At 35.3% G+C, this 19,366-nt stretch overlaps 1 protein-coding gene across 3 annotated transcripts in view; it reads left to right on the forward strand.

Annotated features, from left to right (window-relative positions):
- CoRest (REST corepressor) overlaps positions 1 to 19,366 on the forward strand; it is a 28,734-nt gene that overhangs the window by 3,387 nt on the left and 5,981 nt on the right. Inside the window, exons 2-10 of one of the 3 annotated variants that reach the window (XM_089642671.1) lie at positions 3,650 to 3,805; positions 5,157 to 5,371; positions 6,566 to 6,736; positions 10,531 to 10,620; positions 14,390 to 14,496; positions 16,808 to 17,012; positions 18,137 to 18,287; positions 18,397 to 18,630; positions 19,223 to 19,341. In XM_089642671.1, the coding sequence (XP_089498797.1) occupies positions 3,650 to 3,805; positions 5,157 to 5,371; positions 6,566 to 6,736; positions 10,531 to 10,620; positions 14,390 to 14,496; positions 16,808 to 17,012; positions 18,137 to 18,287; positions 18,397 to 18,630; positions 19,223 to 19,341 (1,448 nt within the window). Of the gene's footprint in view, positions 1 to 3,646; positions 3,806 to 5,156; positions 5,372 to 6,565; positions 6,737 to 10,530; positions 10,621 to 14,389; positions 14,497 to 16,807; positions 17,013 to 18,136; positions 18,288 to 18,396; positions 18,631 to 19,222; positions 19,342 to 19,366 lie in introns of all 3 variants that reach the window. The other 2 variants (XM_089642672.1, XM_089642673.1) reach the window with 2 other exon arrangements.

Consider the following 19,366-nt stretch of genomic DNA (forward strand, 5'->3'; position numbering starts at 1 on the left):
TTTATTTTCGTGTCGGTTTTCACAGCAACTAATTACATTTATTTTGGTGTTGGTTTTCACAGCAACTAATCACATTTATTTTGGTGTTTGTTGGTTTTCACACCAATAACTGTAAAAGGGAGTAACATCATTTATGATGCTACGCTTGCTATTTTACCCTCTATTACTATTGATTTTACATTTATTAGAAGATTAGTGGCAAGACTAGGGTTGATATTTCTTTTAAAAGACTGGAGAATTTAGAACTCTTTGAGACTGCAGAATTTAGGACTCTTTGGGACTGGAGAATTTTAATAAAATGACCTTAAAAAGCTTACAATGCTTACAAATATTTACATTTTTTGCACATTTAGTTATTTACAATGTCGCGGACTGTGAGATGAAAAGTTTCTGACTTTCTTACATTAAATGAGAAAAGGCAAAAAATAACATTTTTGTGACACTTTCACCCATAAGTCTTCACCTAAAGTTTCCACGTCCACCCTTTCTATATGTGAGTAGCTATCAGCTCATTAGGTCAGGGAGTCCATCTATCCTTCCAAATAGTTCAAACAGTGTAATAGTTTCTGTAGTATGTATTTTTTAAGCAACAATATTTTTTACTGGAATTCCTTATTGGGATTTCATAACTCCGGTAACTGGGCAAATCGGGACATTGGCAATTCAACACACTTTTAAAAGTGATGAAAAAATCTAGGTTATGTTAGGTTAGATTTATGACTTTATAACAAAAAGATTTTGAATAAAAAATCGTAGTAAAAACAGGAAATTAGAAAATTTACATATAGAGAACCCAAAAAACTTTTTTTTTTCGTACTCTTCATTTTTATACATTTTTTTAAAACTTTTATATTTTTTCTGATATTGAAGAGTAAAAAAAAATTTTACCCAGGTCTACGATTCAATGCATTTTATAAAATATTAAACAGCTGATATTTACCCCCTAGCGACCGGATCTTTTTAAATTTAACCTTAATAATTACAACCTTCGACTCGATTTTCTCAAAAAAAAATTTAAACAAATTATACTACAACAACGACACCAAATGTATTGTAGATTCACCAGTTTCCCGCGAATTTCTGGACATGGTGTATTATGCCAACAAGTTATAATTGCGTTGAGTTACTATTGCACTGGTTAGATAAGTTTTGTATAAATACTATTATACATCACGTATTTAATGCTGATAAGTAGTCCCAAGTGATCTATCGAGTTATGAGCTTATCTAGTTATTTTGTGTACACAAGAGGTTTATGTCTGATATATTAAAATGAATTAATATCATGTTCTAGAGTTAATATTTTTTGCCAGAACATCATAAAGCACCTCAAAAACCAAAGAAATCTCAATAAAGTATGGAATATATTGAAATTTTTTATGCTCTGTGGTGGTACGCAGTCGCAACCATGCGCATCTTTTCCTGATTTTCCACTAAAACCTTGCTGCAGAAATGATATGTTTATATTAGGGTTAGGTCTGGTCCATAACTGATAGCAGATATAGTACTTTATATAGGCCATGTCAATTCAATGATAGCCAGCAAATCATAAATAAACCAAATGATAAATATACATAAAAAACCACTCACTAGTTCGATATCTTCGGGCTTTTTGTATAAAACAAATTGGTCCTAAAAAGCTTAGATATGCCAATATATAGACAGTACAATTCTTATTCGGAGCCTACTTATCATACTATACACCAATGAAAAACTCTGAAAGTTTATTCCATAGACTTTAAAAGTTTTTCATCAGTGGATACAGGTAGGCAATAATATGACGTCACAATATTTCGATCGGAGTTAAACCCCCCTGCAGCAAATATTGATCCAACCTGTTTTATCCATGGATATTGAAATATAATTATTTATAATCCTTTTTTTAAATATATTTTTGTAAGCACCACTTTATTTGAGTCAGCTAGTTTCGAACACATCCAAGCTTTTTTCAGGGTAATTAAACACATTCTGAAATAAATAAATGCATAATTCTGGAAGAATTTATGCAGCCAATTCTTATGATCTTTGGTGGTGTAATAAGCAGTTGATCAGGGTTCACTCTTTTTTATTTAAACAAATACATTTATTTATTTCAAAAAATTTAAATTCTACTTTCATTTTTAATTATTAAAATTTTTATTATTAAAACTGAATCTACATCACATTTGGAGTTGATTTTGTGGGAGGTATAACTTTTTTGATTTGAGCTCTCGTTTTCGAGTAGATCAAGTCCAAACTTAGAATTTTTTAAGACCTATTTGAAAAAAAATCAGTCTCTAGGGGTTAATAATATCAGCTGTTTAATATCTTTTAAAATGAGTCAAAGGGTAGACCCAGCTTCAAAAACTGTTTTTTTAAACCCATTAATGCTGAAAAAAAAATCAGTATATATGTTTATATTATGTTCAACAATATAAATTCTTTCTAGTGTATGTAGAAAATAGTGACTTTGTGATGAAACAATATAATTTTTTTTTAACCGCTTCTGTGCCAAGAGCGAGTTAACTCGCATTCTAGGCCTGCTGTGCACAGCTACACTTCTACCTACTGGCATTTAAAAGGTTAATGCAATATATCCCACCATGCGACACTTTTTGACTCAAGACCCGATGTTGTGTTTTGGTGACTTCATGGATCTTATATGTGACATCTGCATACTAATGGTTCACATATGCGACCACTGCACATAAGGTTAAACGAAATTCAATAACTTTATGTTCATCAGTAAAAAGGGCTGTGTACATAGAGTTACTCTGTTTAATTTAATACATACATTGTAACTTTCTTTTACACCACTGTTTATCAATTGTAATTGTGAAGAAGTTTTGCTTTGACCCAAGCTTTTTCAGCGCTGAACTGAAGCTGTGGTGCAAAACAAAGTTACTGCATTTTATATAATTTGAATTAATGCTAAGTTCAACCAATCTGTTAGCTGATATTTTGTGTTAAGCAATTTCTAGTGTACGACTTGTACTTCTACCAAAACATATAGTTCCTTGCCTTGCCATACTAAATTATTACAAATTACAGAAATAAATAAATTTTTATTAATTACTAGCTATACCCCACCACGCGTTTCTGTGGCTCAGTCTGTCTGTGCAGATAGAGAAACAATAGGTCGTGTTGCTTTTACGTCCAACAGATGGCGCTGTTTTTTTTTTTTTTTTTTAAAAGCATTATTTTACCTCTCACAGATAACATCTACTTAATATAGGTATATAAAAACACACATATTCGAATGCAACGTTATGTCAAAATTTAAAGGGAATCAGTGAAGAACTTTCCGAGATTTAAGATTACATTTCTATAGATTTACTGCTGACATGTATGTTTTGGTAGTGTACTTGATTGGTTGAACAATAGCGCATATTGATATAAATACTTATCTTTGTATGTAGTGCAATAAATAATGGATTTAAAGATGTTTTTATCTAAGTTTCTCTTTTGACTAACTGCAGAGATGAGTATGTCAATCTGTAACACGATCACTCAGTGCATTATCTCATCCGCATTAACACCGGGTCAGTTGGTTTGTTTGACCTCAGCTTGGTTCGTCCACTCATTGCTTTTCTCTGTTGTTCCATTCCATTGGCGCATCCACGCGTGTCCTCCACAACTGCTTACCGTACCTGTAAACCCTGACGAAGCAGTGGTCCCATTTCCAGCGGAGAAGATTCGCGTCGGCCGGGACTACCAGGCCGTATGCCCCGAGCTGGAGGCACCGGAAAACCGCAAACCCGACGCCGTCATCAACGATAAGGCGCTGCTGGTCTGGTCGCCCACCGTGGACATTGCTGACACTAAACGTTAGTATTTCACTCATTGTTAATCATTATCTAAACCAGGGGTTCCCAACCTTTTTGTACTCTGGAGCACATTCTAAAATATCGGTAGGGTGGCGGGCACCGCCTATTATTTTTAATCGACAAACTCGGGGCAGCAATCGCAATAAAAATGACAACAATGCGGTTCCAGGCGGGAAATGATATTTACACATCACTCCTTGTATACGCCGAAAACTCGAAGTGAGCCGATGATCGCCGAACCGATCGGGATGGTATGAGCACGTGACTACTGTCAGTTTGGCTGTCGGGGCCATGCTTATTGCTTTCACTGACAGACAGAGCTAGCATAGTCAAGTGCCATGTGTTTTGGCGCCTTCGGGGTTTCATCGGCTCAGTTCGTGGCGTTCGCTCATTAAGATTTTCTGCGTGTACAAGGAGAGATGTGCAAATAGAACTCTCCGTTCCAGACTAGCGTGAAGAGTGCAGTCTGGCTCGCCGCTAGACAGGTTGCGACAAGTACTGTCAGCAAAGGAACCACTCATACATACAATATCGCAAACATACGAACGTATTTAATAAACCTAGGCACTCAAAAAAAATTAAAACTCTAACAAATAAATAAAAATAATTCACATTTTCAATTAATGTTTATGAAAAAATTATTTCACTGTCGAATAGTGACAGGCACATACGAAAGCGCCATGGCGCCCGTGGGCACGGGGTTGGGAACCCCTGATCTAAACTATATTGTTTATTGTTTTTAAGCTTTAATTATTATCCTTGAAACACCTATATTAATTGACATAATCTTCCATGAAAAAATACATGAAAATTGAACCTGAAGCCTTCTGACTGCCGGTCAGGTGCTCTACCCGCCAAATTATTCACTGGTATTTTTTATTAATCTACTAAGCAATAATTGATGAATGTATTGTCTATGGGAAGATTTTTTCAATTTATTTAGCCTAATTAGTTTCATGCTAATAATTATTGCTTAAAAATAATATGTTATTCTTTGTGCTATGCATATAAAAACTTGTGTCTTAAACATTAGTTTATCATAAAAAATAATATATTGTTTATATTCCAATAATATGTATTAGTAAAAAAAACGGATTAAGGTACCTGATCATAGATACAGCTTATCGTTACCCGTATGAGAAATTTTTGCTTTGCACAATCATTTAAGTAATAATTTGTCAAAATCCCCCCTTTTAAAGACAGGTGCCTCATTTTGGATTCAGCTCTCATATTTTGTACATATTGATGTCGATAATATTATTTAATTGGCTCGTCAGAACAATGTTATTAATAATACGAAATTGATTGGATAACTCATAATAATCATTAATAGTTGATATTTCGCATCCAGTGGATGAGTACATCACGGTGGCCAAGGAGAAGTACGGCTACAACGGGGAGCAGGCCCTCGGCATGTTGTTCTGGCACAAGCACGATCTGGACCGGGCCGTGCTGGACCTTGCCAACTTCACCCCCTTCCCCGACGAGTGGACCGTCGAAGACAAGGTCCTCTTTGAACAGGCCTTTCAATTCCACGGCAAGAGCTTTCACAGAATCAGGCAAATGGTAATACACATTTAATTAATTACTTTATTGGAGTATCTCATGGATATGTAAAATATGTATAGAAAATATTAAACGTGAAGATAATTATATTAATATTTGGATGATTTGTGTAGTGCCGGTTTTTGTGAAAAGACTTCTGCAAGTGTTTATATTTACCACTGACTATATATACTACCCGGCGTTTGCATTTATCAAAATCCGTTGCATAGTTTAGAAGAACTAAGAGAGAGACGCGGATAGCAGGATAGGTAGGATTTTAGTATAATAAATTCCATTCATTTCTCCTACATTTTATGAAAGTATAAAGCAGAGTTTCCCAAACTTTTTTGCCCCGTAGACCACTTGCCAAATATTGAATTTTCCTAAAACTATTAACGTCCCATGTGATAATCATTTATTTTTTTAGTAAAAAGATTCCCTTCCCTTGCCTGCCCAACAACCGGGTGGCGGTACAGTTGCTCTGTCTTTGCATTGTGCAGTCAGGGACTTGTGAGGTATTAGACCGAATGAAAATGAAGCAGGATAAGCAACGGGAATTTCTTTCTGTAGCTAGTCCTACAGAACTGCCCCTTAAGTTCTTTGTCAGTGCTTATTCCGGTCATTTCTTCTTGTCACATGTTTTCCCACTCTTCAACTTTCCATTTCGATAGTCAAAATGTCCTCAAACTTAGTTTTGAAGTCTGTGTAAAGTACATTTAAATGTTGAACGTCATTATTACCCTGGAAGTTTTTCAAAAACAAGTTGGGGAACTAGGAAAATTTGCGGCTTCCAATGTGCAATGTTTTGCTTGGTTATATTAATTCTGACGAGAAAAGGAACGTAGACTCTATTTATATACCTCAATCAACAACTTTACGAAATGTAAAAATGCAAATATCAAATAAGTAATTTCTCAGTCTATTTATTATATTTGTGTTAGGTCTATTGTATCATTTACGGAACTCCTAAATGTTGACTTGAGGTAAATGGGGGTCCGCTCGTATGTACCCCCATTTGAATCTCGTGGACCCCCAAATTTTTTTCTCGCTGTCATAGACCCCCAGCAAGCAGATATCAACCCCTGGGGGTCCATATAGACCACTTTGGGAACCTCTGGTAAAAAGCATCCCAACAGAGATAGTACGATGGGCCTATGACCTGAGTGCTCATTAATAATAGATAGCAAGTAACACTAACCTTGCGTGTTTCCCCAGTTACCGGACAAGTCAATAGCCTCACTGGTGAAGTACTACTATTCCTGGAAGAAGACGCGCGCACGCAGCTCGGCCATGGACCGCGGGGCCGCGATGGTTCGGAGGGAGGGCTCCCCCGACCGGACCTCCGACCGGGCTTCAGACGACCGAGAATCAGACACAGAAGAAAAGGTATGTGCTGTTCCCTTGTCGCACCTTGACCACCACTCCAAAACCACTTTGCTTGCTTCAAGAACCACTTTCATGATTCTAGAACCACTTGATTTGGTTTGTAAACCACTTTCATGATTCTATAACCACTTGGTTTGGTTCGTAAACCACTTTTATGATTCCAGAACACTTTCAGTTCTAAAGTACATGGATTCTTAAACCACCTTTTTTTGGTTCTAAAACCACATTCCTTGGTTCTAAAACCACGTTTGTCTGTACTACTCTATTTGGTTTAGGGGCAATTTGAACAAAGAAATTACCTTCAAAGCTTAAGAGTCCTTATTGACCAAATTGGTATGAGATAGCAAGATGGTACCTGGCATGAAAATGCATTGTGATACATGGTTGTGCGTAAACCAACGTGATATAATGCGTGCAATAAGTTTGCATACTAATTCAGCCCAATTATTGACTTTATTTGTTATTTTAAGATTTAAAGTTAATTAAATAAATTTTTATTAATTAAATCCTCGTCTGAATAATTATTTTTAAATTGTTTCTAAGCCAAAGTTTCAAAGTTGTGAAACTATGTACTATCTATAAAATTCTCCTTTGTGTTCCTCTTTCAATATTTATTTCAAACACCATTTTTGTAACTTCATAATTTAAACATTCAAAATTGTAAATAATTCTTCACTTAGTAACAATAGCTCTTCCTCGGACATTAAATTAGTTGTGGTGATTACAACTTCCATAGAACTGACGCGTATCACAAAGCTTTGATTTTTATTTATTTGTTCAATTTGTACATTTTTTATAACGTTACAGATTTGGGGTATAATTCGTTATAATTGTACCTTTTATACAATGTATTTGCATTGCCGAAAACCTTGAATAAATGAATGCGGTAGAGTTCCCTGTCGCTCATACCACTTTGTAATAACCCCAATGTCCTGACACTCCCAAAGATTCTTACAGTTAAATTGTATGTTATTTATAGGTTGTTGGGGTGGTTGTATTGTGTGAAGCTTATTCTGTCATTGTGTATAGTGCACATTTTCAGAAAATATGTGCAATTTCAAAACATGTTACAATGTCAACATAATCTTTCGACTAGGAGGCTTGGAAGCGATATATTAGTGTGAACACTTTGTGTTTTTCTTGCATTAAGGGTAAATGGAAAACATAAATGGAAAATTTGATTAAGGTTAAACGGAACATACGCTGTATTCTACGCTGGTATTAAGATGGTACTAATTATTTTAGGAAATAACACTTTGCAAGTTATGCTTTAAAATATTAAGATGAATTGTTTGTTTGCACATGTACATACGGAAAATGAATACATATGAATAAAGAGTTTTGTCTGTATAAAATCTCAAAAATTTCAAGAAAGGCATATAAATACAATATTGGATTGACCCACTGATAGAATATTGTATTTGTAACCGTTGTTGTAACAAAACTTGTTATTCATGTTTCTTACATACATGCGCAAACAAACAATTCGTCTTTGTGTTTTTCCTAAAATAATTAAATTAGCGCCATCTTAGGATGCATAGATTATAAAGTATGTTCTGTTTAGCCTTAATAAATTATCCAATTATTTGATGGAACATGTTAAATATTTATAATATTATTAATCTTCCAGGGAGTCAAGTAGATTGGGGTGATAACTAGAGACTAAAATTAGTCACTTTTGAAAACTGCATGTGTGAGCACTAATTTTTAATATATTTTCTTAACCATGCGAAAGGAACAAAATGCTTCAAAACAGTGAATGTGCAGCAAAAGATTGTTGGTTTTGTAGCTTTTGTTCATTTTTGCTTATTTGAAATAGTTAGTTCTCGACCTGCGCTGTTTTCTCCACATTTTTATTATATCGTAATAATTTTTTAGGTCAGAATTGTAATGAAATATTTGGGCTTCAGGAAGATGCTTTGATACATAAATAGTATTAGAGCTTAACTTTGAATATTCATCAATTTTGAAAGAAACTGCTTAGTTTTGAATGCTCTCACAGAATAGTTTATAGTAGTTTTTGACATTTAATCATTATTTATGCTATAAATTAAATATATAAATTTATCAGAGTTTTATTATAATATGTATGTATTTTACATGAGCCATCCATTTTTCACTAAACTCATTTTGTACAACTTGATAAAATCCTACGCATAATTTCATCTTCTATCGACAGAAAAACTATGACTTTAAGAGAAACGGCTGCGCGATCTTTTTCTCACAAATCTTAAATTTGGGTTTGAGGCCAAAATAATTATATAATAATATTGAGGCCGAAATTGAAAAATATATTTTTTTAATCTAAAGGTATAGCAAATATCAAATACGGATATGTGCTACTTTATTTCTTTGTCTTTTAAATTATGATATAGATAGAGGCCATTAAAAATTCAATTTTGCATGATTTTAGAGGAAACTTTGGCATTTTTTTGTAATTTAATTGGAACTAATAAAAAAAATAATCTTACATTATCTACTTTCTTAATATAATGAAAAAAAATAATACATCTTAAAAAAAGCATACAACCAATTTTTGTTTCAATATTAGTATTTTAAAATTAACGTCCATCAACTGCTTTTTAAAAATCTTTTTTATTTTATATTTCAACATATTATTAGTAAGTAAAATAGCACTATTATTTAAAAAAAAATAACATATAATAATTGCCAAAATTTGCCTTGAAAATCGAGAAAAATAAATTTAATAATTTAATGGCCTATTATTTTATAATTTAAAACAAATAAAAAAGTAGTACTTACCCATACTAGATATTTGGTGTATGTTTTGATTAATTTTTCAGTATTTTGACCTCAAATCCAAGTTTTGTATGAAAAGGGCCGCGCAGCCGTTCCCCTTAAAACAGTTTGTTAACTGAATTTATTTAATACCTTACTCAATATTAATTTATAATGATATGTATATTTTTATCGTTTGTTTTTCATATTTTTATACTTGCCTCAAAACTAATTATTACGTGAGTTATATTTATCTTCTTATTTGCCAATCTCAGTTGGAAATTTTGTAATCTGTTAAATTTCTCGTAATTGATAGCACGTTTGTCCCACTGACATTATAATAATAGTGAAACTGTGTTTTTGGTCTTCTAACAACTATTTCTGAAGTTTTAAAATTTGTGCTAATACCTGCTCCAGTTATTATCCAATAAATGTATGGATGCATTCAGTACAAATATTACCTGGAATATTTATGTAGAAGTTGTTTGGTTTCGTGTTATTCCACTCTCTATACCAAAGTTTTGTTACACGTTGCGGTGACTATTTCTGCTTATAAATAATGTACCTTTGCTTTGTGTTTCAAATGTTGGTAAAGGTAGTGAAAAAAGGACTAGGTCTTGAAACCTCGAGACAAGAATTATGGTCTGCGTAAACATTACATCAAAGACTCACTGACCAGACTGTCAGTTGTTGCCCCTTGTTCATTGTGTGAAGGCTTACGTACGCAACTATAAATTAGACCGTCTACAAAGCATGTTCTTGGTGTTGTGAGTTCGCTTACCTCAAACTGTTTACGATTGTATTGGGTATTGTATTTGTCAGGGCAAAATTACAGTTTATTTATCAAACTACAGGCTAGTGCTGAGAAAATGATAATGTTTGTGCTCTCAAGCATTTAACTTAGGTTTTTGCTTTGGAAAAGAGTTTACAAAACAGGTTGTCTATAATACTAACTGCACTAAAGATGTGAGTGACAGTGTGTGCGATGTCGTTGTGGGTTAGGGCGGGGCTCCACAACTAGTCTGTTGTTTTGACATGGTTATGTGTGTGAACAGAAGTGGACGATCCACCGCGGCATTAGGAGAGGCTCGGGCTCCCCCCCGCCACCCCCGGCCACCTCCGGCCGCCCCTCCAGCCCCCACCAGGTGGGTCAGTCAACCTACCACCCTGCTCCAACCAACCAACCTACATGCATTTATTCACTCATTCTCTCTTCGTTCTTCTGCTCCCCTGTTCAATCAATCTCTGCAATGAACAGACCCACCCATTCATCTCTCCCACTCTTCGCATAGATCTATATACCTCTCTCGCTTTTGGGGCTATTATTGCGTTTTACGGAGTAGCATCTTGCACCTGCTGTGCACTTTTTTGTCTGTTGCATTCCACCGTATTTTGTGGAAAAATTATGTACAATCACCGATGACTTCAGTTTTTAGCAAATAAAAACGTGTACAATACCCTTCATCACTATTTTCTTGCTAACCAGCACGCGAGGATATTTCGTAACATTGTAAACACACGATACATTCTCAGATGAGTTGTTTCTTTCTCTGAAAGCTCTTTTGTAACCTCTCTGGTACATGTCACTTGAATGGGTAAGAGTAGGGAGGTTACATTGGTATCTACCAGCAGTTTAGGGGGTTTTAGTGATGGAAAGAAACAAAGTAATGCCTCAAAACACGGGAGAAATAATCCATATTAAATTCAGGCTTATCATCCGCCCCAGTAGTGTCACAGACGCTTAACCATCATTTGTTCACATTATTATTATTTGCTTAAACCTACAAACATAGGCTGCATACAATCTAATACACTGCAACGTCTTCTGTAGCAGCCACGACTTTTTATTTCATCAGCTTTTCCCACTCACAACTATTATTTATACACATTATGTTTTCCGCTGTAGAAATCATGTTGGGTATATTTCACGCAAACTTAGATATCTTTTTCATCTGCTACTTAGTCAAATAATATGATAATGAAATTAGAAATGATTTTCGTTGCTCAGGAATTGGAACAAGTGATTTTTTTAATGCAATATAATTCACAATGTATAACTGAATGTCCCATTTTATATTTTCAACTCCACAATAAAGGTTAGGTGGCATTGAAAACTTGTTATGAGACGCAGAATATAGTAGTCCCAGAGAGAGATTGAATGTGACGTCATCGTTCTGGTATCTACTGTCTTTTTAGTTTTCATACAAGACATGTGAGAAGGAAAAGGACGATCGTCGATGACGTACATAAAATCTCTCTTTGGGACTACTATAATATTCATGAAGTAAATATGAATAAAATTTTATCTTTTTGCACACATTTTTATGATTAATGGCCAAGTTTGCTTTTAATGACATTGATAAGTAAAATTTTCAAAAATATTACAACAACCTTATTTTTAATGAACCGTCTAGGTCAGTGGTTCCCAAAGTGGTGACAGTTTCCAAGGAATGCTAGAAAACAGATGCTTTTCGAACTGCGCAACCAACTACATAGTGTGTATCTGGTGGGACTACCTTTGTTAGGGATTAGTTATTTCACAAAGAACTTATTTTGCTTTTCTTTTGAACATTCTGTAAACTACACGGAAGTTTCTACATCTCTACAGGAAAAAGAAAAACCCAAAATATTATATATATGATATATACATCAAACTTTAGCACCTTTTTTTTATAGATGTTCTTTAATATTTCAAGATGATAAAAATGACGTAGTTTCACTTTAAATATGGAATATTGCATGTATGCTATAAACTATTTAATTGGGAATGCCATATCCCACTGGCTTTGGAAAATTGGGACTATTAATAATAATGATCACAATATTTGGATGATTTGTATAGCGCTGTTTTTGTGCAAAATCACCTCCGATATTCACAATATTTTTTTTTATTCAAATACAGTTCTCTCAGTCATCCACCCACCGTTCGATTGTCCAACAATCTGATTTGCTATTATTTTTACTAACTTGATCAAGCTCTATTATTCGCCGGTATTCGTGTCAAATTCAGTGTCCGCCACATGCGTTTTTTATTTTAATGAGTTTACGAATTGGAGTTTTCTCGCAAGCATAAACGATGTTTGATTTTTTTTGTTCACAAAATACCTTCTTTTTTTTTCCCATATTTTGTATGTTACTTATGCACTATAATCCGCTGCTTTCACTAATTGGACACTTGCCCGGTTTTTGGGGTGGCGGATTAGAGAGAGAGTTCTGCAGTAGAAATAATTAAAAAAAAACTGCGATTTTAATGGATTGTATTTATTTAGAAACAGGTACAAACAAAAAATTGCATGTTTAAAATCATGCTGGGGTTCTGTCTGTTCTGGCCGACAAAGTTTGGGAATCGCTGATCTAGGTACATAATGAGTTAAATTTATGCAAAATCATACATACTGTGGATTTAATAATTATAATTGTAATATAGATTATTGGAATCATTTATTTTGCAAGACTTATTTGTAGTGTTATAATACATGGCACTTTCCAAATTAGCATTGTCGCTATTAAATGCATTAAGTTAAAATATTTGCAGCCATCGTGGCTTTTAATACACTTTTAATAATATTTTGTCTGAATCAGAACCGATGTTGCTTTGATGTCGTTACTTTTATCATCATGTTATTACTTCGCTCTATGTGATGTGTCATAAATTTGCAGAAGAAATACTGCGATATTCTATTAGAGAACCAATCTTAACTGAGCATTACCTACATGCATAAAACATTTGTATTTTCGTTTATTATAAACGAATTGGACTGTATTTATATAGTTTATATAATGAGAAACACTTTGCACTCAAGTATTCTATGAATATGAAGTTTAGGGTTTATGTATATAGTAAGGTTAACAACATCAGAAAGCTTCTCATAACACTTGGATCGTACTACTTTGTTGGTTGTAACATTATTTAGTAATATTTTCAGCTCCACTGTTATTGCATCTAGTAATCAGTGCTCATCATGTAATTAATGGCTAATGCTGCAGTAATGGTTTGTTTCCGTGCCCAGTTCCTAGTCCCTCTCACTCTGCATGCTTCCATACTTTTAACAAAGCTTTGTTTCCTCTTGTATATTTCATAAGATACCTTGCCATCAAAAATACCAATCTCTGAAATGTGTGCAGAAAACAAATTGTAACTGAAGAATTGAATCCTTTCTCTCCCTGATCTTGGCATCCTGATTTTAATTTTAAAAACGACGCATTCGGGAGTTGAATTGTTTTGTTTGAAAATAACCCTGTTTATTGTTGATTAATATTAATGCTGGATTTTTATGACAACAACCAAATTAAAATATTGAAAATTTCATAATTATTTAAAGGTTTTTATCGTGAGAATTTCCGCCTTTCCTTTATTTGTTGATTGAAATCATAGCATTTTTTGTAATGCATTATATTAAACTTTTAGCAAAATATATATATGTATAAGAAATGTTTTTTTCATCCTAATTGTATTTTGTATTACATTCATGTGATGACCAGGATTATTATTCATTTTCTAATCATTTATGTTATCTAGTGTCCAAAATAAATATTATTTATACATTTTTGTTCTGTTTAGATTGCCAAGGATCCATATGTTGGTACAATTTCATTTGCTTTATTATGTGAAAAAATTAGCCCGATAACCTAAACTTTAAATACTTTCAAAAGCCTTATGCTGAATAGATGAATATGTAAAATTGGTTTATAAATTCCAAACATGCTACTTTCAAGTTTTAACAATTTGAATTAAAACTAAAATCACATTTATTTTCATTTGCCAAATATTCATTACGATTTGTTAATTTTTACATACAAGTATTGTTTGTTTGTTTGTCTATGGTTGAGTATTTATGGATGAAGATAAAGTGTAATGGGAGCTATAGCAATAGCAATAGCAATAAGTAAGTGTCGCATTATTGCCTACTGTAGGTGGGACAAGAGGGGGCGGGATGGTGTACGGCCTGCGGTATTCTATGCAACAAAACTACTCCCTACAACACACATAAACTGTGCACCGCCTGCTACACACACGTCAGGTGTGTACTAATACATATACATCATAATGCCTTATTATTTATTCAGCTAGAAGCATAGAGTGACTGATCTGGATGTAATGTTCCCGATCTGGAGGTAATTAACCTTTATTTATCCAGATCTGGATGCCAGTAGACTTAGTAACCAACTACCGACCCAGAATGACATTACTTTTGATATACCCTTATCTAACTAAAAGCTGCATTACAATAGTGACTTCCTAGTAAACAAAACAAAAATACCCTTTGACATAAAATGTGCTCATCGGAAAGCTATTGATCGCTAATGACTTTCAGTGTTTATCCTACGTTCCTCCCACTATATCTATATCTGGTCGAGTTGGCAAAATTTTGCTACTCAATCTGGCGATAATAATTTGCCAATTAATGACTAACCTTTGCTAATTCACCTCAAAAAACTGACCTCCAATGAGCTGTTACACTAATTATCCAACTTCCAATCAACCAGCTTCGGTGAAAATAGTCGACTACCCCTGAATGACTTAACATAATATAGTTAACCACCTTGTGACTGTGACTGACCTTGTGTTTGTATCTCCGACTGTGACCTGATTGTTACTCGCTAGTTAGAAGTGGTAGCATGTAACCAAACCTTGCGTAGACTGACCTTAGACTGAAGCTGACCTATTTACCAAAATCCTACTGATAGAGTAGCGATTATTTCTTTCCCAAGAGAAAGAGAAGTAATTAAATTCCGCAAATTTAAGTAACAAAATTTGATTGAATTCTGAAAATGATTTAAAAATATATCTGCAATAATTTTATAGAAATAGTTTTTGATTTACAACGGTGCCCACTTATACACAATGTTTTACTTTTCACAAATTTACTTTGCTTTTAACATTTTGGGCATTTACTGATTTGAGTTCGAATCTCACAGCCATTATTGACATTCTCTTACAACGCGACAGACTGTATTTATAAGGCATAAAGATTTAAGTATGAAGTATTTGCCGAATTTGGCAACTGCTGTCAAACCATGTCCTAAAGTTGTTTGAGACTTTAAAAAACTTTTTTTTAAAGCCAAGTGCATATATTTTTTAGGTTTAAAATTTTTGATGGTCTATACAGTCATAACTTGAAAACTTACCTGTATAACACTGTTGTTAAGAGTTCAGTGGAAACCTCTCCTTGTGTTAAATTGCGTTGTTTATACAATGGAGCTATCAGTGGTATGCCTAAGTCTGCGATGTGGCTGGCTAGAGGGTTTTTAATGCACACATCCTCACTGCAGATTCTCAGGTCATATTTGACAGCAGTAGTCATATCGAATAAGTACCAAGTGTGGTAGAAATTGTTTTACACGAAATTGATTTTTTATTTGGTTAACCCTTTTAGTCTCAAAGGTCTTAGCATCTTGACTGCTAAACACCTCAAAGCGCTGATCCGTCATCGCAAACTTTGTTGTATCGTAAAGTTTTATGACAGAGAAAACACCGTTAATCAAAGAAAGTCTATTTGAGGATCTTTTTGTCGTCAAAATAAATTAATTAGTGATACATTATTCTTAAACATTTAGGTTTGTGTGCTTCAAACTTCATCTCATTTGATGACCATCAAATCGGCAATCTGCGCCATTTTTAATTTCTGACATTTGAACGGTCCCCGTTAAGGCTCTCGTAAAAGAGCAACTTTATACCTCAGTTTCTTGCCAGCACCACATTGTTGGCAAGAAATTGCTGTAAAAAGTCGCTTGTTTGCAAGAATCTTTTAATGCCAATTCTAGGTGCTTTTTAACTTTTGACAAAATCGTGATCTGCTGTCAAGCATTACAGAATGATTACTATGCTTGACAGCTTATCACAATTTGATGAAAAGCTAAAATGGGCCGAGAATCAACATATTAATTTGACCGGTCGGTGGCCGAGTTGACATTACGTTTGGGTCCCACCCAGGCGTATTGTATTCAATTCCTCGGCTGGCTAAGTCGTCCATCACAACACAAGCAACATTTTCAGCTTACTGTGGTGGTAGTAGGAGATTTTCAAATATTGTCAGGTTATTCGTAACCCGGGAATGTTTGTCTTTCTTTTTTTAAAAAAAAGAAAAGGAGATTGTTCAAATATCAAGAATTTAAAATGGCTCTTATTATCGATTTCATAGGGATCAAATATACACTTGAAACACTCCAAACCTTAGGTTTTAAGCTGAAAAATAGCCGAGGCCAAAAGGGTTACGTTCTTTTCGTGTGAGGCAATTTCTTGATTTCTCATGAAAACGGCGCTATATAAATTAGCCAAATATTATTAAAAATGAATGAACCGGTTTAAAATGGCATTTTCCCGGCGGGCAGGCGGACGGGCAGCATGCGCCCCGTGTGCGGGCCCGTGTCACGGCGCGGCGGGCCCAAGCAGGCTCGCTTCAAGCACAAGCTGCCCCGCGGTATCTACATCAACTACGATGACCTTGTGGCCATGGCTACTCCGCCCCCCACGCTCAACCAGGGCGAGGTTATGCTGCGCGCCATGGACCGCGAGATTGTGTCGCTCAAGAGACAAGTAAGCCGGCGCCCAGCGTTACACAGCCGGCTCTGATCTGATCTGATGACTCTGCCACACTTGATTACCGCCTAACCAAACCTAACCTTGTTGCCCGCACATTACAAGGCCTTTGTCCGGATTTTTTGTGAATTATTTGTTGTTAAATTGTACATACCTTGTTCATATTGTCAGTGTGTATTGCTGGTCCTCTTAGGTATACTAATGTCCTTTGTTTATCACAATTATGAACCATACAAAATAGTAATAACAGTAGTTTATCTGGAAATCTGTTGCTTACATGAGCCAACTTTTAAGCCATTTTTAACGTAACTTCATTGTCTGCTCATGTTAAGTTGATTTGAATGCTCGCAAATAAGCAAAGCACAACTAAATTGATTTTTTTTTTCTTCATTTTTACAACCATGAAATATAAAGTTAAGGGTAGGGATAAGGGAAATATGTAATTAAAATGTTCATGGCTACTAACATTTGACATTGGTATACCCATTATTGGCCAATATCTTTAGCCTAATTATTAAGATAAGAACCAATGTATTGAATGTATACGTTTAACAGACGATCATCGCCGGCTGTGTATCCTTTTAGGCCAAACACTTTATGTATTCATAATAATTTTAAGTAGAGATGTGTAATTAACACATGTTTTTGTATTCTGCACACATTTTATTGAATCTAACGCTAGTTTTATCCACTCTGCTGCTTTGTTTCCTTATACTCCCTCCATACTCCCCCTGTTACCCCGTTACCCCCTTACAACCTCACCAACATAAATATGTCCGGGCTGGCGTCGACTGCATCAGACATGCGATCAACCTGTTACCGACTTTCCCGCATACTTGTAAAACACGCATGATCATTTCACAAACATTTCTGCTTGAAATTTATTTGAGTTTGACCAGAATGAAAATAGACATAAGTTGATAGTCGGAATACAGTTTTGTTTGAAACATAGGAAGGTTTTCAGTGCCTTAGATTTTGCTCTAAATCGAAAATGTACAGCCTAGTTCTCTACAAAGAGGTGGCACTGAACAAAGTAGATTTATATTTCTCATAGATTTTCTGTGTTTTGTCATATTTTGTTGTTGGAGATTAGTCATTAATTTGATATGTTCTGTCGACAGGTCCAGAATAATAAGCAACAAATCAGTGCACTCAAACGTAAGAACTCGGAAAGCATTGAGGATCTCCGGACATCAGAATTGAATTCCAAAGTGAATGCTCGGTGGACCAATGATGAGTTACTGCTGGCAGTACAAGGTGTCAGGAAATATGGTAATTAACTTAATAGCTTCATTTATATGCTTAGAAATTACGGCGCTATACAAAATAAATGCCTTGATTGAATCAAGTCATTGATCTCACCACATAATAAAACTTTCAGGCAAGGATTTCCAAGCCATCGCAGAAACAATAGGCACAAAGTCGGAGGCGCACCTGCGTACCTTCTGGGCCAGCTACCGGCGTCGCTACAATCTGGATGCTGTGCTGAAGGAACATGAGGCGGAATCAGGGGGTGCGGGGCCCTCGCAGTCCCCCTGCCTGCAGGCCGACAGCCCCGCAGTGCCCCCCACCTGTCCCTCCCTGGCCCCCGACACGGCTCATGACCACAAGAATGGTAACTATCTCTAATTCACTATAATTAACGTGACCATACGTCCTGTTTTGAATGGAACCATCACGCTTCTTGTTACTCTGCCCCGTTATCCCGAAGGAAAACTTTGGGATGTTGAAATACCGTTTTCAGAAAAGGGGCACTTACGGCATCAACTTGAGGTTAAATGATTGACTTAATTATTAGTTTTGGTGTTTGGTGCCGCATCCTAAGGCCATATCAAATTTTGAAGCGTTCTTCTTCCTATGTTGGGAGATAGTTGATGGAGGTTAAAGTGGGATGCTGAGGGCAGCCATTTGACAGCACTGGGGAACTGATGAAGAGGACAGTTTTCTACAATGTGTTTTGTTTGAATACGTCCATATTCACACAATTCAGAATCCTTTAGGCCTCATATATGCACAACGGCTATGATTGCACCGGATGCAGTTTAGTAAGGTCCACATCTTCTGAGGGAGAGAGAACCCTGGAAGTTAAATAATTGTGTCTTAATTGATGCTTATTTTTCTCGTCCAAAGTCTGCCTCTGAGTTTCCCACGACTCTTCAGGGGATTTGATAGGATAATATTATAACTAATTATGTATTTGTGTCCAGGTAACAACGGCAACAGTGAGGAGGGCTCGGAAGCAGTGAACAACTCCTCAACGACCAACGGCTCTGCTGCAGGCAGCATTGGAAGAAGCACCACTCCTATTATTGCTAAAGATGATAAAGTGAGTTTGCACATGTTTTATACAA

Source organism: Hesperophylax consimilis, chromosome 18 (genome assembly GCF_061612785.1).
Source record: "Hesperophylax consimilis isolate HC1 chromosome 18, BYU_Hcon_1.0, whole genome shotgun sequence".
Classification (NCBI taxonomy): Eukaryota; Metazoa; Arthropoda; class Insecta; order Trichoptera; family Limnephilidae; genus Hesperophylax; species Hesperophylax consimilis.